At 39.5% G+C, this 25,690-nt stretch overlaps 1 protein-coding gene and 1 long non-coding RNA gene across 2 annotated transcripts in view; one reads left to right on the forward strand and one right to left on the reverse strand.

Moving 5' to 3' along the window:
- The first annotated feature begins 1,598 nt into the window (after positions 1 to 1,598).
- Positions 1,599 to 4,104, forward strand: LOC115597911. The gene is made up of 3 exons (XR_003987248.1): positions 1,599 to 1,852; positions 2,300 to 2,447; positions 2,801 to 4,104. It is a non-coding gene; the product is annotated as an uncharacterized LOC115597911 (long non-coding RNA).
- Positions 4,105 to 14,163: 10,059 nt separating this feature from the next.
- EYA1 (EYA transcriptional coactivator and phosphatase 1) overlaps positions 14,164 to 25,690 on the reverse strand; it is an 89,623-nt gene continuing 78,096 nt past the window's right edge. The window contains exons 15-19 of the mRNA XM_030445856.1: positions 25,339 to 25,499; positions 25,015 to 25,129; positions 24,606 to 24,727; positions 22,570 to 22,670; positions 14,164 to 14,520 (exon numbers count right to left, since the gene is read on the reverse strand). Of these exons, the coding sequence (XP_030301716.1) occupies positions 14,440 to 14,520; positions 22,570 to 22,670; positions 24,606 to 24,727; positions 25,015 to 25,129; positions 25,339 to 25,499 (580 nt within the window). The 3' untranslated portion in view covers positions 14,164 to 14,439. The remainder of the gene's footprint in view (positions 14,521 to 22,569; positions 22,671 to 24,605; positions 24,728 to 25,014; positions 25,130 to 25,338; positions 25,500 to 25,690) is intronic.

Here is a 25,690-nt window from a genome sequence, read left to right on the forward strand (position 1 = left end):
ACACAAAATGCTGAGAGAGAGAAGGAAGGATTTCTAAACAAAATCTTTTCCTTAGACACTGCTGCTGAGGCGGAGTCTCCTTTGATACATGGAAGTCAGCTGGTAGCATCTTCTCTTTTGCTCATGTACTTTGCAATCTCTGCCAGCACCTGCCAGGCCTTTTAAAGGTTCATATTTCATTAATGGATAAATCCCTGTTAAATAATTTTCCTCCTTTGGAGGAACCTACAAAGCACTGGCTATTGCTTAGATAAATCACTAAGATGCACTTACAGCTTTAGACATAGCTGACTTTCTAGATAGTGTATTTTAGGACTAATGTTGCAGAAAACTGTTTAGATATTATTTTTACTAGCTGTTTAATCAAATGCTTATATTGGCCATAATTCTATGCCATTTATCCTCACATAAAACAAAACAAAAAAACACCAAAGAAAACAAAATTAATTTATTCTCCCATTCCTTTCCCAGCCACCCATATTGCTGGGTAGCCAATCAGGCATGAAAATATGAGGAAGAAAAATAAATTAATGAAAAACTTAGGATTATATTTGGTAAGAGAGGAGAAAAAGTAACATCAGAACTGGCTTAATAACACTGGAATTGAAGGAGCTTTTTCTGTACAACTATTCCCTCTCTCACACTCAGATGGTTCCCTTCAGACAAAAGCAAACCTTTCCCAGCACCCTCACCATTTAGCTGAGGCAGTAGCTCTAGGTTTCAATTCCAGATCAAATTTCATGAAATGTGAAAGGCTGCTGGGCTGTAATTGTCTGGTACTCACCTTTACAGCAGCCAAGGTGGGAGCCATGGCCCAGGGCAGAAGTTGAGTTATAAGCTCTTCTTGTAGGAGGATTTCCCTTCCAAAAAAACTTACCAGTTTCCACAACAGGTGAGATTTCTTCCTTCAGATCCACCAGCTTTGAATTTAGAGGGGTAAGAGAACAGAAAGTGTAATCTCCAAATACATTTGCTGTGTGGCCACCACAGATGACTGGTTTTTTATGTTTTATTCCACCCTACACACCCCAAGGAAAGCCAGAGGTGGCCACAATGGCACACTCTCAAGGAACATGGATATTCATCATGAGGAGGAGGAGGAGGACAAGGAGGTTAAGAAGAAGGAGTTGGGCTGTCTCACAAACATCAGGACATCTGGTTGATCTATTGGGATCATGGGAGTAAACAAAATAGAAAAAACACACAACTAGAATGGAAATGCACATACAGTGAAATACTGGCATCACTGAAAATATATGACCTTTTTTGTATCTCAGAAATGCACAGTGCTTTGTAACTGTAGTCATGCCAGTGTCCAGTTTGTACATGATATTCTCTTCACTAAGAGATAAGAGATGTCAGATAGGGTTGATAAGTCACTCATTAAGAGTGACATGAGGAATCAGAAAATATAATGCTAACATCCAGGATACCAGAGCTGCATTAAGTTCTTGTTCTTCTTCCAGTGCACTACTGTTGACTCACAAAAGATATCAGCTCAAACTAAAATGTGTTTTTCCACGATGTGCATTGATTGGAGGGCAACAATTGATAAGAATAGGAGTCTTTTGCTCCTGGCTATATTCATGCTTTGCCCTCTCTATGTGACCTAGAGTAGTGTCTAGGGGATACATGTGCTGTACAACTCTGCACAGTATTCTAGCGCTAGCTATGTAGGGGCTCAGGCAAGTACAGCAGAGACACAAGTGAAGATCCGTGATCCCTTCAGGAGAGGCTCATCCCTGGCATTGCTGCAGTTGGATGAGCCTGGCTGCTCCTGCTGTGAAGCGCTGCCTACTCTCCTTCCCACTCTGAAGAGAGATGGGTTTAGCACCAGACAAACTATTACAAGGTATTTCAGAAAATCTGAGCTCTAAACTTAAAGACAGGTGCTTTCATGTCATGCAACATGCTTTTTATCCAGAACATTTCTCCTAGCTTGGCTGAGTCTTTTTCCCAAACTGCTGCCCATGTTTTAGTTTCTGGGAGATGAGTAATGATTGCTGGTTTTCCATCAGTAATGTTGTTCAACAAAAGCCATTTATTTCTTTTGCTACCTTTAATCCTATCTTAACACTATGTTTTATTTTACTTTTAAAGATCCAGAATGGATGTTATCTACCAGGAATCCTCAACAACTCTTAAATGAAGGAATATCAGAATATTTGCAGACTGATGTAGTCAGCATCTGGCTAGCTGAAATGCCACAGCAAAGTTGCAGAGACCACAAGTTTGGTTTGTGGGCAGAGGCTTTTACCATTATCCTATTTGGTGTTTTTGTATCTTTGGTCTTTTTCAGAAGCTGTGCCAATTAGTGTTACTAAATCATGGGTCTTTAGGATTTGCTGTCTGTGCTACAGAGTTGAAGACTTGGGGAGTTCTGGCAGAAAAGACACCAGTGTTCAGGGATAAATAAAATGACACAGTTGCATGGGTTCAACTTTTAGGTGAGTAATTTCACATCATAGCTGTGCCTTTCAATTTATTCTTTCTACAGCAGAGAAAACTACAAACCTCTGTAGGTTTACCAGGATATATGAAGATGTCAGAGTTAATTATAGTCTGACTGCTATTTTCATTGGCTATATCACTGAAAGCATGCTTTCAGTGTGTTTAATTTGTGTTTTGGAGATGAAGTTATTAATTTTTTTTATAGGCAATGCAATTGTTTCCTCTTGACATTGTTTAGAGAGACTTAAATTTTGCATGCTGTGGTTAAGGAGTATTGTGATGAGTTAGAAACAGAGCCTTTGTTCAAGACATAGACATAAACACACGGTATTTCATTTATCTTACCCAGGTTACCTTTGGAAAATGCTGAACATGAAGATGAAACAGAAGATGAAAGTCTCTTTCATGTGAAGATATAAAAAGAATGAGACATGAAGACCTGGCATGTGACTCAGTGACTTAACTTGAATTTAATAAGCAGGAACCCAACCTGTGTAGAAGGGTCAGTGTGCCAAGACAAGAAGCCACAGCTCTGCCATTTCACAGTTCACATTCTTGCAGCATTACTACACTGGCTGTGAACATAGGGAATTAATATGATCTCATTCCAAACAACCAAGATCAATGGACCTGAGGAATGTACTCTGCAGATAAACAAAATAAAGGCTGTATATATCATAGCTTGAACCCAGCCATGGCACAGCACTGCCTGCATATGCCATGTTGAGGATGAAGAAGACACACATGCTGCTGCTTCTGCTTCCTGACTTGTCATGTCACACAACTGGTATAACTGAATATGAATGTGATTGGTGGCTAAAATACTGATTTCTGCAGAAATGGAAGTTAAAAACAGAGTCTCTCAGAAGATGGGTGGGAAGGACACGTGGTGGCCCTGGGTCCATTTGGGAATTTCCCATATCCACACTGATACTAGTGGTAGAGTTGATGCTGGGAGTGAAATCCAAGTGACTGGGTATAGAAAGACATAGGCTAGAGAACTGGGGCATGCTTTTTACATATATTTTATCATGTTCACATACCAGTTCAGCCAAAAACATACTGCATCTTGGTCAGCTTATCTCACTTAATTACCCTCTCATAGATGCAAACCAATGTCATTTGGTTATTCAGGTGGGTTATTTAATCAAAGGGCCAAAATCCAAATCTCAGTCTCTCCACTGAATTATGGGAATAATTGGGTTTAATCTCAGACTGCAGATGGCCCTCATTTTTGCTTCAAAGTGTGATTGAAGAGGGTCTATTTTCCCTCTTCAGTTAGAAAGAAGTGGATTAAATTATTTTTTCCATGTATGAGAGCCAAAAATCTCCCTATGCTTTATGCCTCTGAATGAACACAAATTTATGAATCTCACCTACATGTCAAATAAAGCCTTATTAGCAGACTGATTTGAAAGCAGCATTCATAGCTCATCAGATTTATGCTACACAATGAAACATTCTACAGTAGACTCCTTTTACAATACAGTTAAGTCATAATTTCAAGTAAGATTTTTTTTTTTCTTCCAAATTATTAGCAATTAGTTTGTCATCTGGCTGGTAAAACCATTTGTCCAGAACTATTTCCACCAGGAAACTGAGGGTTTAGAAATTCCATGTGCTTCCGCACTTCAGAATGATACCACAAATATTCAGCAGAAAGCCACTGTCTAAGAATTAAACCAGAGTCTTGTGGAACAGAATCCTTTTGCCAGCATGTTTTCAAAATCACTAGGATGGGTTTTTAGAAACTTGACCAGGGGCAACATAGCCATTCAAATTCCTGCCAGAGACCTGCACAAGGTTTGAACATCAAGCTATATTTGGTGCAGATGAAAGAGTAATTAGAAGCCTGTGGAAAATATTAGTATCTGATCTGTAACTTTTTTCCTGCATATTTCAGGTACAGTATTCTCCATCTCAGAACAGAAGGAAATGTATTATAGTTTATTATGGAAGTATTAAATAGCTTCTGTCTCATATGTCGATGTTTAAAACATTGGAATATCATGGAATATGGAGGAGGACATTTCACCCAGTAGAGAGAACTTTAAATGGCAAGAACAGGATCAGCTCTTCACTGGGTGAGAAGGTGGTCAAAGCAAAACAAAACAAAACAAAAACCCCAAATAAGCAAACAAAAAAAGGCACAAGGTCAGCATTTTCTCACATCACCTGCAGCCCAGCTCAGCCCTTGGACTGCTCAGCAGGAAGGAGGAATTAGCATCAAACCACATTCCCAAGCAAAACAAGGTTCAGGAACCAAATGAAAGTCTTCAAAAAAAGTTCTGGCTTGGGGTTGCCATAGCAATCATCAGATTTGTCTCGTTTCTATTCCTAATGGGAAAAAAGAGTAAATATTGAGCAAAAACGCTAGTAAGCTTTCAGAGTCTGCTACAGTTACAGATCTGCACAGATGTCCATAGCTTTTATAGAAGCCAATGGGTGACCCAATGTCTGGGATTTTTAATAGGCAGCTTCTGTTCTAGTTTTGATGGAAATTTGGTCTTGTATTTCAATAGAATTAAATTTATAGCCACTGGAAATTAATTCCAATTCTGTTTATATGTAAGAAAAAAAATTAAAAACAATAGCTCAAAACCTAAGCTTCTCACCTGTCATCTAACATGCAAATATAGTAGCCTGTGTCCTATCTTAAGCAAGAACAGACAATGGCATAAAAAGAGCACCTGCATTCCCAAGAAGGTATGACCATGGTTTACCGCAGGGAAATGCCCAAAGACCCTCAGTAAAATCCTTAGACTTGATGGTTCACGCAGCAACTGGAGCAATGGGGAGAGGAATTAAATGGTATAAGAGCAAACATTTGAGAATAGCCACCCCAAAAGATTAAAGAAGGATGGAGTTCAGCTGGATTGTAAGAACACAAAAAAGGATTGCCAATTTCACACAAGAATGTATTTTCTTCTGTGCAACTGCCATTTAAAAGGGATATTGCAGGTTTAACTACTACTGTGTCTTCTAGAGAACTAAGTATATAGTTCAGGAGGTTTTTCAATTCCTATTCAAATCCTTTCTGTCTTAAAACAAAAGAACTCCAGGAAGGCTGTTACTAGGAATGAATCTCAGCCTTTTTAATCAGATCTTGAACTCTAATTTTCTAAGATAGCAGGAGCTGTCCTAAAGATTCACCTGCTCAGTAGTGGAGATACTACTGGACTAAACTCCTGTAACCCCAAATTAATGACAAGTACCAAATGGCAAATGAGTAGACCTCTGGTATGTATGACAGAGAGGCTCTACTGAATGTTTAGTGAGTCATATATAAATAATGACTGCATAGATAGATTTAGGAGCTGGAACATCAATTTAATTCAAGGGTAATAGTCCCTTCTGGAATTATAGTGTTTATTAGGTTAAAAGAGAATGCAATGGTTTTGTTTCTATTAAATTTCCTATCTTTGTACTGAGAATTGCTTTTGTTTACTCCAGAGAGGAGGGAAAACAGGTATTGTCCCTCCCTCCTGCTGAATCTGTTTTACTCCACCCAATGGATTTTGTTGAGAAGAGCAAAGGGCACAACTCTAATTCAGAGGTGTAAGCACGCCTCAGAGACAGAAGCCATAAGCAAAGTGCCAGATCCCCAGACCTTCTGGTTTTTGCATTAAGCAGCTACACAGAAACAAAGTGTTCTTGCTCTACAAACACTATTCTTGCATGATTCTCTGAGAGTCTGCATGCTTGCTCTGTCTTCTGCTTCCACAAAAATCCTCTTACTCTCCATAAATATTAACAGCAGACAGCTTCCTGGGAGTCCAGCACAATGTTCTGGATACTGTTGAAAGTCCTATGAGGAACAAGTCCTGTGAGGAAGGGCTGAGGGAGCTGGGGGTGTTCATCCTGGAGAAGAGGAGGCTCAGGGGAGATCTCATCACTCTCTACAACTCCCTGAAAGGAGGGTGTAGACGGGGGGGGGTTGGTCTCTTTTCCCAGGCAGCTATCAGCAAGACAAGAGGGCATGGACTTAAGCTCTGCCAGGGGAGGTTTAGGTTAGACTTTAGGAAAAAATTATTTACAGAGAGGGTGATCAGGCATTGGAATGGGCTGTCCAGGGAGGTAGTGGATTCTCCATCCCTGGAGGTTTTTAAGAAGAGACGGGATGTGGCACTCAGTGCCATGGTCTGGTAACCATGGTGGTAGCGGATGAAGAGTTGGACCTGATGATCTCAGAGTTCCCTTCCAACCCATCTGATTCGGTGATTCTGTGAACACAGACTTGAATGTGGTGTTCCCCAGGGGCCAGTACTGGGTCCAGTCCTGTTCCATATATTCATCAATGACCTGGATGAAGGGAAAGGGTTTATCCTCAGCAAGTCTGCTGATGACAAAAAACTGGGAGGGATGGCTGAGGCACCAGAGGGCTGTGCTGCCATTCAGCATGATATAGACAGGCCTGCTAGAAAGCAGCTTTGTGAAAGAAGACCTGGGTGTCCTGGTGGACAACAGGGTGGCCATGAGCCAGCAATATGCCCTTGTGGCCAAGAATGCCAATGGCATAATGAGGTGCAGCAAGAGGAGTGTGGTAGACAGGTCAAGGGAAGTTATCCTTCCCCTCTACTCTGCCCTGGTGAGGCCCCATCTGGAATACTGCATCCAATTCTGGGCTCCCTGGTTCATGAAATATCAAGAACTACTGCGAAGAGTCCAGTGCAGAGCCACTAAGATGATCAGGGGACTAGAGCACCTGCCATGCAAGGAAAGGCTGAGAGAAGTGGGTCTGTTCAGCCTGGAGAACAGGAGACTGAGAGGGAGGATCTCTTTAATGCTTGTAAGTATCTGAAGGGCAGGTGTCAGGAGGATGGGTCCAGAGTCTTTTCAGTGGTGTCCAATGACAGGTACAAAGATAGTGGAACATGGGAGGTTCAATGTAAAGATAAGGAAAAAACTTCTTTACTGTAAGGGTAACAGAGCACTGGAACAAGCTGCCTACAGGGGTTGTGGAACTTCTGTCCCTGGAGATATTCAAAATCTTCCTGGACATCATCCTCTAGGTGAATCTGCTCTGGCAGGGGGGTTGGATTATATGATCTCCAGAGGTCCCTTCCAACCCCTAACATTCTGTGATTCTGTGATTAAAGTCACCTCTATGCTGTGCCAGTGGTCTCTAATAACCACAGTTCTGTAGAGAGGGTGAGCAGCAGGAGCCGTGCAGGACATGGGGCACCTCACACCACCTTCTTTAGTGCTGGTTGAGGCCAGACACAGCCACATTTAGCTTTATTCAGTCTGAGTCCTTTTTTGGACTGTGGTACCAAATGCCTGGTTCATTTTGTGGCAGAGCCAAGAAATGAAACCTTCTTTCCTAAACATGAAGTTATTTCACCCCGTACTGGACAACTCATCATTCTTCCCCACTCCTTGCTTTGGATTATTTTTCCTCAGATTTATTATCTCACATTTTTCAAATCAAATTACTTTTTTTCTTTCCCTTTCTAGCCACTCTCCACCTCCTCTACATTACATCTCATGTCTCTGCAGTCCCAGCTATTCAGTTTAATGCAATCTCTAGATCTCATCTCACTTCCATGTCAATTCTGACATGAGTTGGCAATGAAGAAAATGAGGCAGTATAAATAATGCTGCATCCATACATAAGACTGGAAATAGCAGAGGGTCAAAGGCCAACCCTTCAGGGAGCCGTAGTCAGCAGTCCATGCAAAAGATTTTGAAGAGGGGGTGAGAAACAAAACCCAAGCCACAAATACTTCTTCCCAGCAAAATGACTGCCAGTGGCAGTGAGGCAATGGAAAGGGCAGATCACTAATAACATCCTAACTTGTGCCTTGGGCTGACTTCCACAAGGTGTTAGTTGGCAATATTATGTGGCTTCCATGAGAGCTGGCAGAGCTGTATGTGCCTTTGGAAAAATTAAAATCTTTTGTTTACCATATGCGGTTACTCTAGCACTCTTAGCAGGTCTAATAGGCACTCAAAAACCAGAAATTGCAATGTAGAGTACAAAATGAAAAATACATTTTTCCCCAGTGTATCAGAATGTGAAGTAGTATTTGGCCAAACATAAAACAAAATGCTGACAAACAGCTAAAAAGAAGGATGATTTGGGTAGGCAAAAGTAAGAGTTTGTTATCTCTCATGTCTCTGTTGGAGAATGAGAGTAAGGGGTGTTTTCTCTTGCAGTCATGCTGCATGGGGACAGAGAAGGATGTTCAGGAGGAACCAGAACAAAGACAGCAACCAGTCTCCTCTTGATTTCCACTGTCCTAATCTGAGGCCCACCTGAAGTTTTAATGGGTCCTTGTCCTCCTTTCTGTGGCCTACCTGTCCATCCACACCATGCTACTGGTGGGATAGGGTTGCTGAGGGTCTGTGAGGCCTCTCACCCATCCCGTGTCCCACCACTTCCCTGCTGGAGGGCCAGCTGGGATTGCTGAGTGCTCTGCTCAGAGCCTCTCTGGTTATTTACAGACACTCTTTGGAGCCTTGGAGCCTTGCAACTCTGACATTTCTCCCTTTTTTTTTTTTTAGAGCTGACTGTTTTCCCCAGTTTTTTCCCTTTTTCTTCTAGTCCTTCACTGGCACAAGAGAGAGTGATGGGGTTTTTTAGAGACAGTCCCTGCCTAAAAAGAGAATGGCAAAAGTGGCTTCTGTGCAGCCTGGCTATTGACAGAGAACAGAAGAAATTGGGGCAGGACTGTGCCTCTGCCTTGGTGTATGACACAAAGCAACATATCCCTGGACACCCATCCTCTACTTGTTTTGCAGGGCAGAATTCAAGAATCACAACATTGTGAGAAACAAATTTGAAAAGGCAAAGGAGAATTTGTAACAGTATTTTAATGTTTTGGTTTGGAAGCATTTTTGAGGCGAAGATACTACTCACTGAGCATGCTTTCCAGACATGAAAGATAATAATGACTAATTTTACTTTCCTGACCTCTAATGATTTTGATGCATTTTATTCTGAGAACTAAAGCTATTGCAGATGAATATTATTACCAGTGAGCATCTAGGAAATGGAAACTTCAAGTGGTACTGATATGATGAATGGCAGGCCCCAAGCTTATGAGCTACCTACGTCATAACATGATGCCCTTCACTCTACAGGAACCCTTGTTGTCTCAAAAGATTTCTATTTTAGTAGGGTCTTCATATGCTGGCTGTTCCTTAAAAAAGAATTAACTTTCTGAGTACTAAGAGGCTCAGGAAAGAAATCACTGACTTCAAAAGTCTGCCTATTGCAGCAGACTGCAATTGGTGCTGTACTGAAAACAGACATAAGTTAATTCTGAGCATTCAACTTCCATGCAGGTGCCAAATACACAGAAGCAGTTCCTTAGCTAGCCTTGGGTTTTTTCTTGCATTTGTTAGGTTATCAGCTTTAAAAGAAAGGGATGGAAATATAAACAAAAAGCTCAATTTCATCTTCAGATTATAAGCAAAAGTTTGTCAAGCTGCTACTGTGATTTACCACTGTAAAGTAAATGCTCTAATTGATTACAGGAGAATTAATATATTGCATCTGGCTTCTTTTGCCTCAAAACCAGCAGTACTACTGTACATATAATCATTTTAAGATGCAAAAGTTTAAAATAGATGAAGGACCTGAGGCAATTTTTAAAAATATGAGTATGTGTATTCATGCATCAAAGGAGCTGATTCTGTAGAACAATGTGTAGAATATTTAGGTTACATACCCTCCATCAGTAATATCAGATAATGCTTAGCTACAGACCTTCCAGGGTTCTGGAAGCAAATGTTTTGAGCTAAGCAACACTTGCAATTTCATGTACTTGCTTTAAGGTCTGCTTTTGGGATCAGAATCAATGTTGAAAGATGAGGTCTTTAAAACATTGTGATCATCCACCAGCCTAAACACCAAATCCTCCAAAATTAGTTCAATAGAACAGACAGGGCATTGACACAAGCAGTGGCAGAAGCACACCTGAGCACTGCATTCAGAGCATTGAGGGGAGGAGATAACTTTAGAGGTGGCTTTTTAAAGTGTGGCCAGCTGAAAAGGGTATTTCAATCTCCAAAAGACCTCTCCTAAGTAATCACAAAACCCAGCAACAGTCATAGGCTTTGCTAATAATCATCTGCAGAACTGTAAAACTGCAAAACCTCATGAAATTATAGCCACTATTCTTGCTCCATAGTTCTACTGCTTCGAAGAATTTATTCAGTTTTTTTGTAGCATAGAAAACTCCACTTTGAGCCTTCTGAGGGTAAGCCCTTTCCTTTTAGAAGACAATTGCTGGTACCTGGTGGCACAATGAAACTGAGTCCCTCACACACAGTGGCACTGGAGATCTTGCAACCAGCACTGCCAAAGAATGGCCTACATTGGAACAAAACCCAAGCAAACATTTGGTGAACGAAAAGTGAAAGCACAGAAGATACAAGAAAGGAAAAGTGTTTCACACAGGTAGGTTGGTAGTACTACAGCTTTGTTTCCCACAGCCTTTTATGCAGGTTAATTTCCTCTTCCAGTGGACTGAGGGAAATGCTAAAGGCTAGACACAGAAAAAAATGAAGTTATCTGAAGTGAGATTTTGGCAGACTTTAAAATAAACTATCACCCTATTTCTCACCTAAATTTATCATATACAGTGGTATGTAAAGTTAAGAGTTATTTGGATTTAGTTGTTTCATCTCTTTACATATATCCAGTCTTAGTTCCCAGCTCAGTCCCAGGAGCATCAGAGTTGGAAAGTAGACACGTATTTTTGTTAGTCTCCTAAGCACCCAACTTGCCAGGCACTTCCAATACCTCAGATGTCAGTAGGATTAAGCTATTCAGAAAATATTGCATACATCAGTCAATTCTGTGTCATGCAGACGATGGGTACAATGCACTTCTTTTGGTCACTACTGTTATAAATGGGCAATTAAAAAAGAGTTTATGCTGACTTAGACCCTTTTCTCTCTGAGAAGACACAAATCCATACTTGCCTAAGCCATGCCTTTCTTAGCTGGCAGCACTGTCCACCTCTTCTTTTTGATGCTGTACCACAATACAGCAACAAAACTCAAGTCTTGCTAGACCAGAAAGTGAGTGTGAGTGCCCACCAGCCTCCATTCAAAGCTCTCACTCACAGGCATAGGAGCAAAAAGGGCTCCTCTTCACTATCCACTGCAAAACAATAATTCATGGTTAATAGAGACATTTTCTCTTCCTGGCTGATCCTATTTTGCCCTTCAATGCAGCCATACTCACTCTTTTGTTCACTGAATTCTAAACAAAACCCTTTGTGAAGGGTGATACAGCAATACGAGGAGGAGTAGAGGATGTTTCTTGGCCAGATTAGTCTAAAAGTTGTTAATTAGCATAAACTTGTGGAAGGTGAGGTGTGGGTTTAAACATGCCCATCCCTCTCCTCAGAAGAGCTAATCAAGCCCAGATCCTGGACTAGTACTTCATGGGTCTACAATTAAGTGTCTGCTATGAAATGGTGGGCACTGCTATTCTTCCCTCAATTTAAAGGGTGCTCCATGCTTGAAAAAGATAAATACCAGTCTGGAATCCTCAGAGACATTCAGGCCTGTAGATCTTCAGAGGATGGAAGACTTGCTTGTAGCCCTGAGTGAGATGCCTGAACACTAGGATTAATCCATTCAGCACATTGGGTTGCTTTTGATGACATCCAGAGGCACTGTGGCACCTCAAGTTCAGGCACTTATTTCTGTGGGTCACTTACACACATATCCAGGAGACCATGATCCAAGTCCCAGTTATGCACTGACCTTCTCTAGCTCCTGCCAAGCAAAATAATTGCTGTCTAACTCAGCCTTCTGTAAACTAGATGCAATTTTTTTTTTTGAGAGGTGTCTCTTCATTCCCAACCTAGAGGGCAGAAACATCATAGACTTGCATACAAGACAATTGCTTAATACGTTCACAAATCAATTTTATTAATTTAAAACAAAATTAAGGAAGAAAAATTCTGTACACAATTGTGGACACAACACGCTTTTTGTACAGTAAGGCCCAGATAAACTGCTTTTTTTCAGCCCACAAGTGACTAAAAATTGAAAAGAGCCAAAAAAAAAAAAAAAAAAGAGAAAAAAAGAGACAACCAAGCCCCCATCATTATCTACTTTTCTTGAGGAAAAAAAGAGGCTAATTATAGTCTCAATTCTAAAAACTACTCGCAATGTGCTTTATGTACGTATGTGAGTACTGCATGAATTCCACCACTCATACTCAGTAAAGTAAAGCACATGTGCAAGTCTTGGTAGGATAAAAACCTCTCTGTTGGTAATAAAGCAATCCACAAACATTGAATTCTAGCAGCAATATGATTCCTCCAATAGAGAAAGGTGGTGTTGTGTAGCTACATTGGTGCTTTGTAGCTTTGCAGGTAGCTGTTTCAAGGCTGGTGTTTTTAGCAAAAGAAAATGAGGAAAAGCAGAAGAATGAACCAACAAAGCTGAGGCTTCTTTTTAATGAAGAGATGTAAATTGGGTAAAGGGAATTGGTATATTTCAAGCCCAAAAGTTAGACTAACAGTTTATCTGACCAAGAAGCTCATGGCCTTCAAGATTAGAAAAGTCACAAGTCACAGACAGACACAGTCGAGGTTTGTCCTGTAAATGGGTGTAGAGAAAAGCAAATTTGAACTCCTTGGCAATAACTATTTCTGTATTTCCATTGCCGGCAATGGATGTTAAATCTTGGGAAAATCTGACTCCTGGTGGAAGAGGGTTTAAAACCTTCAATGTTTAATTGTTCAATTTCTTCAAAATATTCCCATTTCTAATTTCTAAAAATAATGGTGATGATAGTTTCCTTCAGTTTTGGATGAGACAAAAACTATTCAGTACCAAGATTCCAGTTTAACTCATGTCTTAAAATATATTTGTGTTCTCTCTTTATTTTTTTCTGGAATTAATCTGATAATTCATTTTTCAATACTTCAAAAAAAAGGTTAATATTTTAGCTTTGAAAGAGAAAACAGAAGATAAAGAACTCATCTTCAGTTATGTTTTCTCTGTATTTCCTTTGCAGGGGGAAAGAAATCAATCTTTTCATAATCTGAACAGGTGAGAGAAGAAGGTACAGAAAGAGCTGAGAAGAACAAAACCCAATTCTTATTGACACTTGACATCCATGCTTTTGGTCTTGACAAATTTATCTAAAAAAATCCATTATCTACATATTTATATCCAACACATTGATAAGGCACTGCACAACAGTTTGTGCACACGCGGCCTCATTCTTCACCGACAAGGCATTACTATCTTTCAATAGCATTTACCTTAACAATATGTAAAAGAATCATTCATTATTACAAATTTACACAAAAAATTCTTCCTGTACATGATTGTCTCAGTGATGTACCTATTAGTTTAAATTAGACATATTTTAAACTACTCTGTAATGTGCTAAAATCAAAAGTAGTTGCTGTACCATAAGGCAAAGGCTTATAATAGCCTTTAATCCTATTATACATATCCTCAGTTACATGATGTCAAAATATAGTCTGTTCATAAATAAGTAAAGATGTACAGAGTACCCTGGGTATGAGAAACCAAAAAGTAAACCTTCTTCACAAGAAAATTACTCCACTGGTATTTTGAAAAATCTCAGTCTTCATTGTGCAATCAGGTTTGCTGTGTTGAAGAAACGGTGTGTGTCACATCGAAGAGTCTAAAAACTACAAAGCATCTGTAGGTCCTTGTATTTTCTTCACAGGTATGAACCTTTTATTTAATTTTTTTTTTTTAAATTTTTCCTCCTCTATTTCTTTTTGGTAGCAAATACGGTAAAGATGAGTTGTTTGACGAATATTTGCATGGCTTATTTTGTTGTACCAGAGTCAACAGCTGTTCTGAAGAAAAAGACATGCTCCTCCATTTACAGAAAGGGCAAGGGTTAAGACCAATTGCAGCTGTACGTCAACATCTTGAAATCACAAAGTTCTGTAGTCCAATGCTGACACAAGACACAGGCATCCTGTCCACGGGCAGAAGGAGGCTCTGGGGTTTCAAAGTGCTGTTGAGCTGCTACAAGTACTCCAGTTCCAAGGCATGGTGAAGGGCCATAAGGTCAGAGTGGCTTGAGATCCTCCAAAATGGCATAGCATGCTGTGAACAGCACAGGCAACATGTAAAAATAACCCAAGCATTCTGGTATTTAGACCCACCCATTGTCTTTTGCAAGGATAAGGACACACTATGAGGAGAGGAAATGAGCTCTTAAAACCTTGAGGCCTTCATGTTTATCTCTGTTTTCTCTGACCCACCCGTTCAGAATAAATTCTCTATAATACAAATTCTATTTACCAACAGGGGCAAAGGCAAACATGTCAATAGATCAGAAGGGAGGGGTTTCTCATCTCTTTTAAGAATAGCAGATTTGAGCACATTGCATAGCAAATCATAATTTCTAGAAAAAATTTAAGAAAAACAACCTATACATGAAGCATGAGGTAGTTTAGGGAAGTGAACAGAACTTGATTAAAAAATAAAAAATAAAGGGAATGAAAGTATTATTTTCTATCAAAATGTGTTGGTTCCTTGTGTATCTATCCCTGGCAGGAGAGTTAACAACACAGGCATGATGATTCAGAATAGCTCGTGTGTTGCTCACATCAGTTTGAGTGGAATTGTATCCCAGTGGTTTGTATAACATTGCTCATTGTTAGCACTGATCTTAAAACATCTTTTCCATATGGGGCAATTTTAAAATAAATTTGTATTTTTTTCCTATTAGCTGTAATAAAATCTGTCTGGAGCATAAATACATTTGCAAAGAACCTGAATAAAGCAAAAACACAAATACCAGGAAAAAAAGCACACGTTACCTCATCCATGAAGGGTAAAAATCTGTTTCAGAACTATCTTTTACAGTAAACCAGTATTATAAAACCATGATTATAGTATCAGCAAGAAATTGTTCACAAATAAATAAATATCAGCTTTCATCAGGAAAATACTCTGTAAATCTCATGGGAAAATCATTTCGATTCAACAATGTTTTGAAGGCGACCATGGTCATGTTCACCTTCTCACTGGGTCAGCTTGTGTTCTGGCCTCTTTAGGAGGCAAACCACAAGCAATTTATTTTCACAATAGCTTTAGAGTTCCTGAAGCATTTTATCCACAACTTGTCAGAGCTTTCTTCATCATCCTTCAGCACCTCCTAAGTTCCTAATTCTACTGAAATCAGTGGCAAAACTCCATCTCTTCTGGTCATCACTTTTATGCTGACCTCTTTTTTTCATTCACTTCTCAAATTTTGAGAACAGTTTTGAAAACAACATGAAACTCTGTTTTCACTTCCATGTTTACTTAAAAGCCTATAATTTTAACTTATATCCTTCTCAGAAGGCAAACACACTAGCACAGGGTCTATCATAAATTTGTCTTTAGAAGATCAGGCAAAAACCTGTTTTGTTTTAGAAGAACGGTGCTTCAACCCACCTAATGATGTGATGAGGAATTGGGTTGAATTTATAGGATAAAGCAGAGGTTTAAAAGAAAGTTAGCCATATAAGCAGCAGCAAATCTCTCTGAAGTCAAACAGCAACCGTTAAGGAACAATAAACTGCTGCTCTGGTAAGAGTCAGGAAACATAACATTGAATTAACTAATATTAATAAGCAAGACTAAAGAATTGTATATGATCAGTAAGGGAGCACGGTAACACATCTGGAAAATCTGCAGCCAGTGAAGGACAAGTGTTAGCAAGTGAAGTTCCATAATTAGAGGGAGCACAGATTGAAAGAGGTGGTGCAGAGCATCCAGTGCCTGTGTTTCAGAGTTTTCACTTCAGAAGAGCTCTGGTCTGCCATCTAGGAAAAAGTGTGGCACTTGGCTAACATATTGCTCGTTAGTTATATCCAAAAGAAATGTTTGTGGTTCCTTTTGTGGCTTCCCCCACACTAAAACTAGTGCAGGATGTTGACCAAAACACAGTGAGAAAGACTAACTGGAAGGTCTGCTTCAATATGACACTCCTCATCTAAATTAAAACCTAATATGGATGCATCAACAAATGCCATATACAGCATATGCCTAGCTTTTAGAGCCAAGACATTTCTTCAGGAAAAAAATAAAACAACCCACAAGGAAACACCATTGGAATAGTTTCCATTCCACTTTTCTTAGCTCTAGATCATTACAAAGCCATGCGAAACAGATGACTATGTTTTAGCTTGGAGAAAAATGCATGATCAATAACTGCTTGTGGATTGAATGAAACAAGCAGATAGAATAATTCAGAGACAAGATGTTGTTGGAAAAAACACTTGTGATATTACCAGAACACTTTTACAGGTTTTTTTCCTCAAAAAGGACGTGTTATACGCTGGCTATTACACTTGCTATTTCTACATCTCCAATCTAGACTTCCACTGTACTTTTTCCATCCTCCACCAGCAACAGAAATAAAATATAATTAGCTCACTCAGTTACAACTCCACATCCCAGGGTCATCCCTGTTACAGATAGAGTATCCCCTGCACTCTATCAGACAAGATATTGCTGCTTTCCAATTCAAAGTTTTCATAAAGATTTGTTTCTTGCACTGCGTTCAAGAAATGAACCAGCAAGAGCAAAATGAAATAAAAAATTATAATCATGCTGCTCTCTAGATGCTCCACAAGTTTCTGTGCACCTCTCTCTTATTTAGGCTATGACATCTTCCTGCAGAATTTATAACATCTAATAGAGGTATGGCATCAAGGACAAATAGGGACAGGTTTGTGCCTGCAGCAGTGTTTGCCGGCTACCTGCACTTGGCAGGCAGCTGCTTCCTTCTTGCTTGACTGCAGTTTCCCTCTTCTCTCACCAGCCCCCTGTCAGATTGGACCTACCCTGCAGTCTCTGCCAGCCAGCCAAATCTTCCTGTTTCTCTTAGTTAGCTTGGCGGCCTCAACCACCAGGTCAGGAAGGTGTAAAAGCATACCTAAGATGTGGTGAAGGGTTTGGTGGACACCTGCCTTTACATAGTGTCTCTGCAGAAGCCAAGAGTCAATGACATGGACACCCTCCAAGGTCGTGCAGGAAACTAATGAATAGGGAGAATTGTAGTAATAAATTCTTGGCTTCCAGCTCCCACTTCATGAAGCTCCAGCATTATACTGCTTCCCTAGTAACAATCTCAGCATCACAGAGCATACACACACCAGGCAGCTAGGGCAGTTAAAGACTCTGATTGATTTAACAGAAGGTTTAGCTTCTGCTAAATCAAATCACAGCAATTCTTGCTACATGCCCATATGCAATATCAAGTTTTAGATTACCCTCAGCTGTTTATGGTCAGATTTTAAACCAAAACTTTAAGTGTTCATTATTTTGGCTATATTTTTCTATTTCAAATTCATTTATGTGTCCCCTGCTTTTTTTCCATGTCTGTCTGCAAAAGAAGTAAACCTTCATTTACTCCATGTAGTTACAGGAATGAGCTGTGGAATGATTCTGGAGAGTCCCATGAAAACAAAGTGGTTGTGTAAGCCTCAGGATGACAGTTATATTCAGCTATCCTGCATATAGGTTAAAAGACCAGCAGCACACACACTCCTAAGAAATAAAGGATGCCAGGAACGCAGCGGCTGCATGGGGCTGGAATCTGCACTGGAGCTCTCTGCACAACAGAACGTGGCCGACTCAGATCTCTATCAGTCTCACCCTACAGTGCAGCCTTCATAGCTAAGAGGAGGGAGAACAAACCTGATACAGATCTATATACATATGTATATGTTTGTCTATGTACACACAGTCTCACACACGTAAGTGTCCGTGTACGTGTGTGTGTGTGTTCACAGGGCACATGCAGTAACTTTCACCTGATCTGAGATAATAAATGTTTATAAAGAATTAAAACATTTAAAGTAATGAAATTATCCTATAAAATCGTATATACACTAGTCCTGTATTAACATGCCCCATTTACCCACAACTATTCAGCTGTGTCAAAAACGGCAACAAACCCATGAGACAGAAGTATATTTTTTCTTGCTGAATGACCAAGCAGGAATTTGTCTGTGTATTTACAAAATATTGCCTTTAGAAAGACGTTCCTGCCAATACTTAGTACACATGTCCTGTACAGGATGTGTCTTCAATCCTGAGCACACTGAAAAATGCTAATATTTCATTTGCTGCTGTGGGAGAATGGATGACAAATGCTAGCAGCTAATGAACAGGCTGTGTAACTGGATGCATTAGTATCTAATGAAACTAAAAGAAAGCTGTTCTTGCCCACTGGAGGAATATGCATAGACTGATTTCATGTACTATTTCAGTATCTTCAAAGTAAACACGAACCTCTGTTTTGAAGTGAAATTTTGAAATGAAACATGGCAGCAGTTTTAAATCTAGTTCTGGTATTAAAAGCCTGAAAAGTGAAATAGTTTATTCGGTAAATTTAATTATTCTACTATTATTAAATAACTTTAAAAAATAAGGTATTTTGTTTCTGAAATAGAAGCAATATCATTTTCCAGTGTGTATCTCCTAAAAGAACAAAACTATTTTGTTCAACAAAATTGAGTGTTTCTATTAACACACATGCAAAACAAAGTAATTTTTGATGGCAATGCTGAAAAATGCAGACTATCCTCCTTCCCTTAAAAGAGTACATATTCATACAAAAATCTTACTCCTGAGATTTGTGACGGATTTGAACAGAAAGCTCATGAGTTTCTGTCATCTTTCACAGTATTTTTGTTGCGTTCCTGCCAGATTTGCTAAGCAGTTGTCTTTACTTCCTATCCCAAACCAGCACAGTGTGACTGCGAGCTTAAAAGCAGTGGCATATTGGATACCCATTTATATTCTATTTATTGCTCCACGAAGATTTATGATTTTTCCTCCCAGTTTCCCTCCGAGGCAGCATGACTGTTTTGGAGACAAAGGGAGAAGTCAATTTGCTCAGCCTCTCCTGAATCACCTGATGTAAAATCCAGCTCCTTAGTGCAGAGAGCCTGCTCCTTTGTCTCTCCCAGATTAGAAATCCTTTGGAGGATTCTCCTAAGTAGAAAACTCAGGAGCTGGGGTTTTTTCTGCTTTATGACTATTTGCCGACTGTGTCTCCAAAGGCAAAAGATGAGCTCAAACAAACCAAAACACAACAAACAAACAAACAAACAAAAACCCCAAAACAAAACAAAGCAAAGCAGAACAAAATACCAAGACAATGGAGTCTCTGGCAGAAAACCCCAGAAACTTTTCTGCATACTGCAGTGGCACTTGGGCGCTCTGATCCCCACAGCACCCACAGCGATGTTGGCAGCAATTCCGAGCACTCCTTGGCTCTCACGCTGGTTTCCTCTCTCCTCTCCTCTCCACTTCCCTCCCCTCCTTCTCCCTTTCCTTTGCCCTCTCCATCTTTTCCCAGGGAAGCTGATCTGAAGGTAGCAACCTCCACGTGAACCCCAGTGTTACAGCCACATTGGCTGCATGCTGAACTGATCCAGAAGAGTAAAATTATTCCTCAGTCTGTTATTTAAAAGTCCCAAGAATTTTAATTGTCTTATAAAATATTTTGCTGGAAGTGGCAGCTACAGAAAGGTGTTGATACCATGGCTTGTCCCATGCTACATGAAATGTAAGACTGTGCAGTGTCCTCAGTGAATTGTTTATATTTTCATGCACTTAAAGAGGCATTTTATGAAAAAACAGTCTTATCCTAAAAATGTTTCTCAAAAGAGGAATGATCTTTTAAACAGCATAAAAATATTTCTATTATTGAATTTTTACAATGACAAAAAAAAGTTTTAAATGTGTCCTTTATTTTCTTATGGTTGTATTGGCTCTAAATTTTCTATGAATGAAGGACATGAAAGTTTTGCTTTATGATGAATAAATTATTTTTAACAACAAAACTTAACTTTCTTTCCTCCTAAGCTGGATGTTCAACTCTTTTCACTAAATGAACACAGAACAAAAAAATCTGTCAATTTATATATGTTTGAATTTATATGCTTACTTATAAATGCTCATCATAGTTTACATATAATCAATGACGAGGTATTTAAAGAAGGGTGTGCTATTTATACTCTAAGTAGTATAAAGAAATGTACATATACTACAGGCCAAACTCTTTCAGCAAACTGTTGTGCAAGGGGATAACACAAAAGCTGTCCCTGCCCTGAGAACACCACATAACCAAATGTGTCGATGAGAGGAAAGGTAGGAAGGAGTCAGCTAACAAGGTTCAGAGGATAAACAAGGCCGTGAGGTACATCATGAGGCAGTTATGCCACTTTGCTTTGATGGGCTTTGGGTATTTTTGCTAGGGTAAATCTCCTATGTAGTTTGCACACTCTCCAGAGAAGATCTGGGCTTTTACTGCTTTCTAACACAGTGATGCCACTTATTCCTTAGACAGGGTATATGTCTCAAACTAAAGCACACTATGCATTTTGGTGTGTTCCCATACATACTCCTAACAACCCTAAAAAACCTTAAGGAGCAGATAACAAAAAAAGCAACATCTGGGTTGCGAGCAGCTCCTCATCCTGTGAGGCACTGTGTGGTTCTTGCTCTTGCTAAATCTGAGCACCAAAACTTAAAAGGCAAACCCTGCTTTCATGGTGTGAAATGGTGTTTTCTTTTTTGGTGGAGTAAGAAGCAAGACAAGAATCACAGAAGCATTTTCCTTAATCAAATTAATAGTTTCTGCAGAAAGGCAGGGCCGCTGGTCTACTTGCTGACTTCTCTGACATTGCTGCAGGAGATAATTTAATCCAGAGCATCTAACATGCTTTGAATCTGAAAATTCCTTCCACCAAGAAAGAATACATAGAAGTAATGGCACAAAAGAACTTTCTATACTGCTACTCCTCTTAGTGACTGGAAAGGCTTTTTCTTATGCTTTTCTGAATCATGTTTCCTGTTGAAAAAAGCATTGAATTAGATAAAGTTACTGACAGGACTACTCCTGCCATTATCATATACAACACTATTTCACCGAGCAACAGAAAAGGAACAAAGAGAAGAATTTTTTTTTTTCCCCCCCTGATCTTAAATGCAGCTTTTAAAATGTAATCATTTACAGCGGGAAAACATTTCTCTGCAAAGATGAAAGGCATTTCTGAAGGAGAAAGGAGCAAACTGTTCCCGTCAGGCCGCCAAAGGGATATATGAAACTGAGACTCTGCAAAGTGCCGGGACGAGCTGGGATCCTACCCGCAGTGCTCTGGGGGCACAAACCCCAGATTTCATGAAGCAAACCCAGTCAATGGTTGTTAAAACACCATGCAAACTAATTAGTTTCACTTCTCTGATTTAGAAAGTTACAGTGGAAACAGACACAGAAATAGCACAGAGTTTCGTGGTAAAAAAAGCAGCTGTGTTAAAAACAATTTACCTGTAAAAGGAAGCAAGAACAGAAGGGCCTGTTTTCCTACTCTTTCTCCCTATTGTTCAAAAAGCCATTATTATGCCTTTTCCTCCAAGCAAAGACTCCTTATCTGCTGTACTTGAGTGGAATAGCAAGACTAGGAATACTGCCACTGTCAGTGGGAAGTGTGGCTTTTCGTGGAACTTACTCCACGCTGGGAAAAAAAAAAAAAAAAAAAAGTGATTTTTTTTTTTCCCTTCTTCCCAGAGGAAAGCAAAAAATAATACAGACACAGTCAGATATTATCCACTGCTCAGTTAACTGAGGTTATGAATGCAGAACAAAGCCACAAGTAGTTACCTGAACACAGAATCCAAATTATGGACTTACAAGAAAACTGGAATTTATGTATACCTACTCCAGTCCTAAATCCTATTTCAAGGTGTGACATATTCATATTTCACATAGCTAAATAGCACACTGCTTTTGATCAGCAAGAATTGTCATTTTTTTTGCTTATATTCATAACATCCTATGTGGTGTTTTGGGATACCAATGAAAACAGAACTATTAGGTCTTGGCACAAAAGCTGAGGGCCCATTTTCTGGCTCCTTTTTGAAATGCATTAAATGTACATAGGTAGCTTCAAGTGCTTTTTGCAGAACAACAGGGCAAATTATTATCTACAGCTTTATGCAGCTTCAGCTTTCTACAAGATATGGTCAAAACATATTGCATAAAGCAAAGATACAAACCCCAAATATCAATGCATGCTGCCCTATGTTGGAGAAAAGAAAATTTTGTTTTCAGACTCTTGAAATCAACCCGTACTGAAAGGTCATTACCTTTTTTGCACCTTGTTCTTCTTCAACACCATCCCCTATAACAACATACACTACTTTTCTTCCAAATCTTTGAATTATTCGCTCAAAACAACTTTCCTTTCCTGAAAGAAAAAAAAAAAAAATCAGACTATTCAGGATGGGTGGGGATGAGATCACATCAAATAAATCACTTTTTAGCCTGGATCTCTCCAACACTTTGAATACAAAACAAGAGCTACTGGGAGAGAAGCACCTTTCCCACAGGATGGCTGATGAAGGCCAATTGTATCTGACAGGCAATGTTAAAATATGCTCTGTGAGGTCCTTTAGTACACACACCACATTACACATAGTAGACTAGAGGTCCTCAATATCACTTTTCTTGTCTCCATCCCTAATCTGAGGCAGATTTCAGTAGGAGTTTCCCTACCAGGAGAATTCTCTACTGGCTCTTTACAGCGAGTACCCTGAACTGAGCAAACCGATTGATGCTGAGTTGAAATTCTAGCTTTTTCTCCACAATCTGTGACAAGATTAATCACAGCTCCTGAAACAGTAGTATCCTGACTTAGAAGGTCACCTAAAATAGTAAGATTTAAATGCCTGTAATACAATACACAGCCAAGGTCCTTGATCCTGCACTGGGATCCATTAACGTGGATCATTACTTCACTGCAGAGACCTATGGACATGATCCCAGTTCTCCAGTCCTACATGTAGGTACTGATACTGGGAAGCTTCAGGTACTGGTACTGGGAAGACGGAAAGAATGCTTACAGCTGAGTTTTTTCAAATGTCCCCATTCCAAAAGATCACTTCAGATTGGTCATGGTACATGCTTACCTATGTGTCTAAAAGAATTGACGGGAAAAGCTGTGTTTTTCAAAGAGTTGAACAGAAGTTTCAGCTACAGAACAATACCAGCATAAAACCAAATAAATTAGAAATAAGGCAAGAACTACTCAGTAAGACCCTTTGACAGTAGTGCCAAGCACAAGAGAACTCCAACACTAACTAGACTGAAATGGTGCTTGAAAATTATTGTGCCGTGTTACAAAATCCTGATGATTTCCTGTGACAGTCAGTGTCTGCAGTTTTCCAAAAATGCCCTTCTGTCCTATGTAGGTAAAGTCACAAGTGAATACTTATTAAAACATTACTTAATTAAAATGTTTATTTAATGTATTATAATTCAAAGTTTTAATTAAAAGTTTTGACAGATGGAACCATAAAGCTTCTATCCACAAAAGAGTGTTAAATCTTCTATGGTGATACTTTCAACTTTCTATATAAACATCTCCACCAAGTTTTTTTAAAAAAAAAAACAAAAATAACCCACCATTTTTTCTTGGCCATTTGAGCTTCCTGTATTATAGATACTTAAGAACACATGAAAAATGTTTTCATGTAGCCCACAATTTTGAGGGAATCTGAGACAGAGCAGATATGTCATAATCATGTTAAAAACTACAAGCACCGTTGCCATCTGGTCCTATGTACTTCTACATGCTCAGAATAACATCTTTTATAATGAAGCAGAAAACAGAAATAAACATTTGCCCGACTGAAGCTTATTACAGTCAGTATGAATGAACTTAAATAATTACATTCTGCAGCAAAACATTCTTGCTTCTGGTAAATTGTTTACCAAAATTTACTCCAGAGCCCATGAGAATAAATGGAGCCAGTCCTTACCTTTACAGAATTTCTTCTGCTAAACTGAGTGTTCTGTACATACTACCTACTAAAAAGCCTTCTCAGCTACTACATAATCTAATGTTTCTGAGAAACTGACAAAAATGCAATTATATTTCCTCCTAACAAAGGCTACATCAGTGTTAAATAAAGCTATAGGAAGCTTTCTGTGTGGGATCATGGCAAACATTTGAAAAGCACCTTTAGGATGCTTTAGTGTGAAAAGTGTTCCATGAGATCATGTATCCCTAATTTTTCTATTTGCTACAGTGAATGCATGTAAGAAATAAATACAGATTAAAAAATATTTTTATTTAGAATTACAGTTTCAAAGATATCTCAACATTATATAAATAGCTCACCTATTTTAGTTGCACTGTAAATATTCTCTATGGGAAATACAACTCCTAGTCCATACAACAAGACTTTTGCCAGAGCTGGAATTAGCTGAGTAGTTGTTACAAGAATGTTCACACAGTTTGTCCTATGGAAGAGAAAATGCAAGCATCCTTTTTTTAACAAAGCAAAACAGAACAAGGAAAATATTAAGCCTCCCATCGGAACCCCTCACCATTATTGCCACGTAATAAAAAAGGGGATTCTTCCACCTTACAGGAGAGCAAGATACAAAGGGGCAAGGTCAGGCTGGAACAAGGAATGAAAAGAATGCCCGCCAGGTTCAGCATTTTGCTTACCAGAGCACACAACCTCTTCTAGGTTATCAGCAGACATCCTAAACTTTCCTAACTACCCCGTACTCTTCTTACTCACCTCGAATGAATAAGGGTGAGTGCTTTCAGTGCAAGTGTTAACCAAGAATCCGTCAAAGCTTCGATTTCTGCTCTTAGTTGTAACCAAGCCTCTCTTTTTGCTGGACCAAGAAGACCTGTGGAGTAGATAAGGGCATGTCTGCACCAAAATTAAGTAACGTTCTGTCATTTTCTTTTGCTTTCATCAGCTCAGAGACAAATTTCCACACACTGCAAACTCAACAGCTCACTAAACTCTACCGCGTTATAAAAGGAACGGAAACCGAAAGCCCCCCCTTTTTACTGCTTCTCGTCTGAATTTGTTCTAGACTTCAGAGCCACTTGCCTCCAACATTATTTTTGTAGGTATTGTATATTTCTTTTACTCGTCTGTAGCGGAAAGCCAATTTTCGCATCCAGTCCACTCCTCCACGCACCCCTGTGGCGAGGCACAAATTCGCGCTGGTGGCGGCAGCAGGAAAGCCGTCTGTTCCAAAGTTATAGGTGCTAGTCAGAGATAAGAAAACCCCCAGATTAACACAAGGCAGCAGGCTACATTCCACCACCAGCTACTCATTTTGCTGGGCTGCTAAGGCTACAGGGCAGCTAAAAAGCAGCAGGCTGCTGTAAGCGTTCCGGCAGCTCGCAGCTCTCCCAGGAAAGGAACGTGGCAAAACAATGTTTTATCTTGTTCTGGT

This window comes from Calypte anna, chromosome 2 (assembly GCF_003957555.1).
Source record: "Calypte anna isolate BGI_N300 chromosome 2, bCalAnn1_v1.p, whole genome shotgun sequence".
NCBI classification, from domain to species: domain Eukaryota; kingdom Metazoa; phylum Chordata; class Aves; order Apodiformes; family Trochilidae; genus Calypte; species Calypte anna.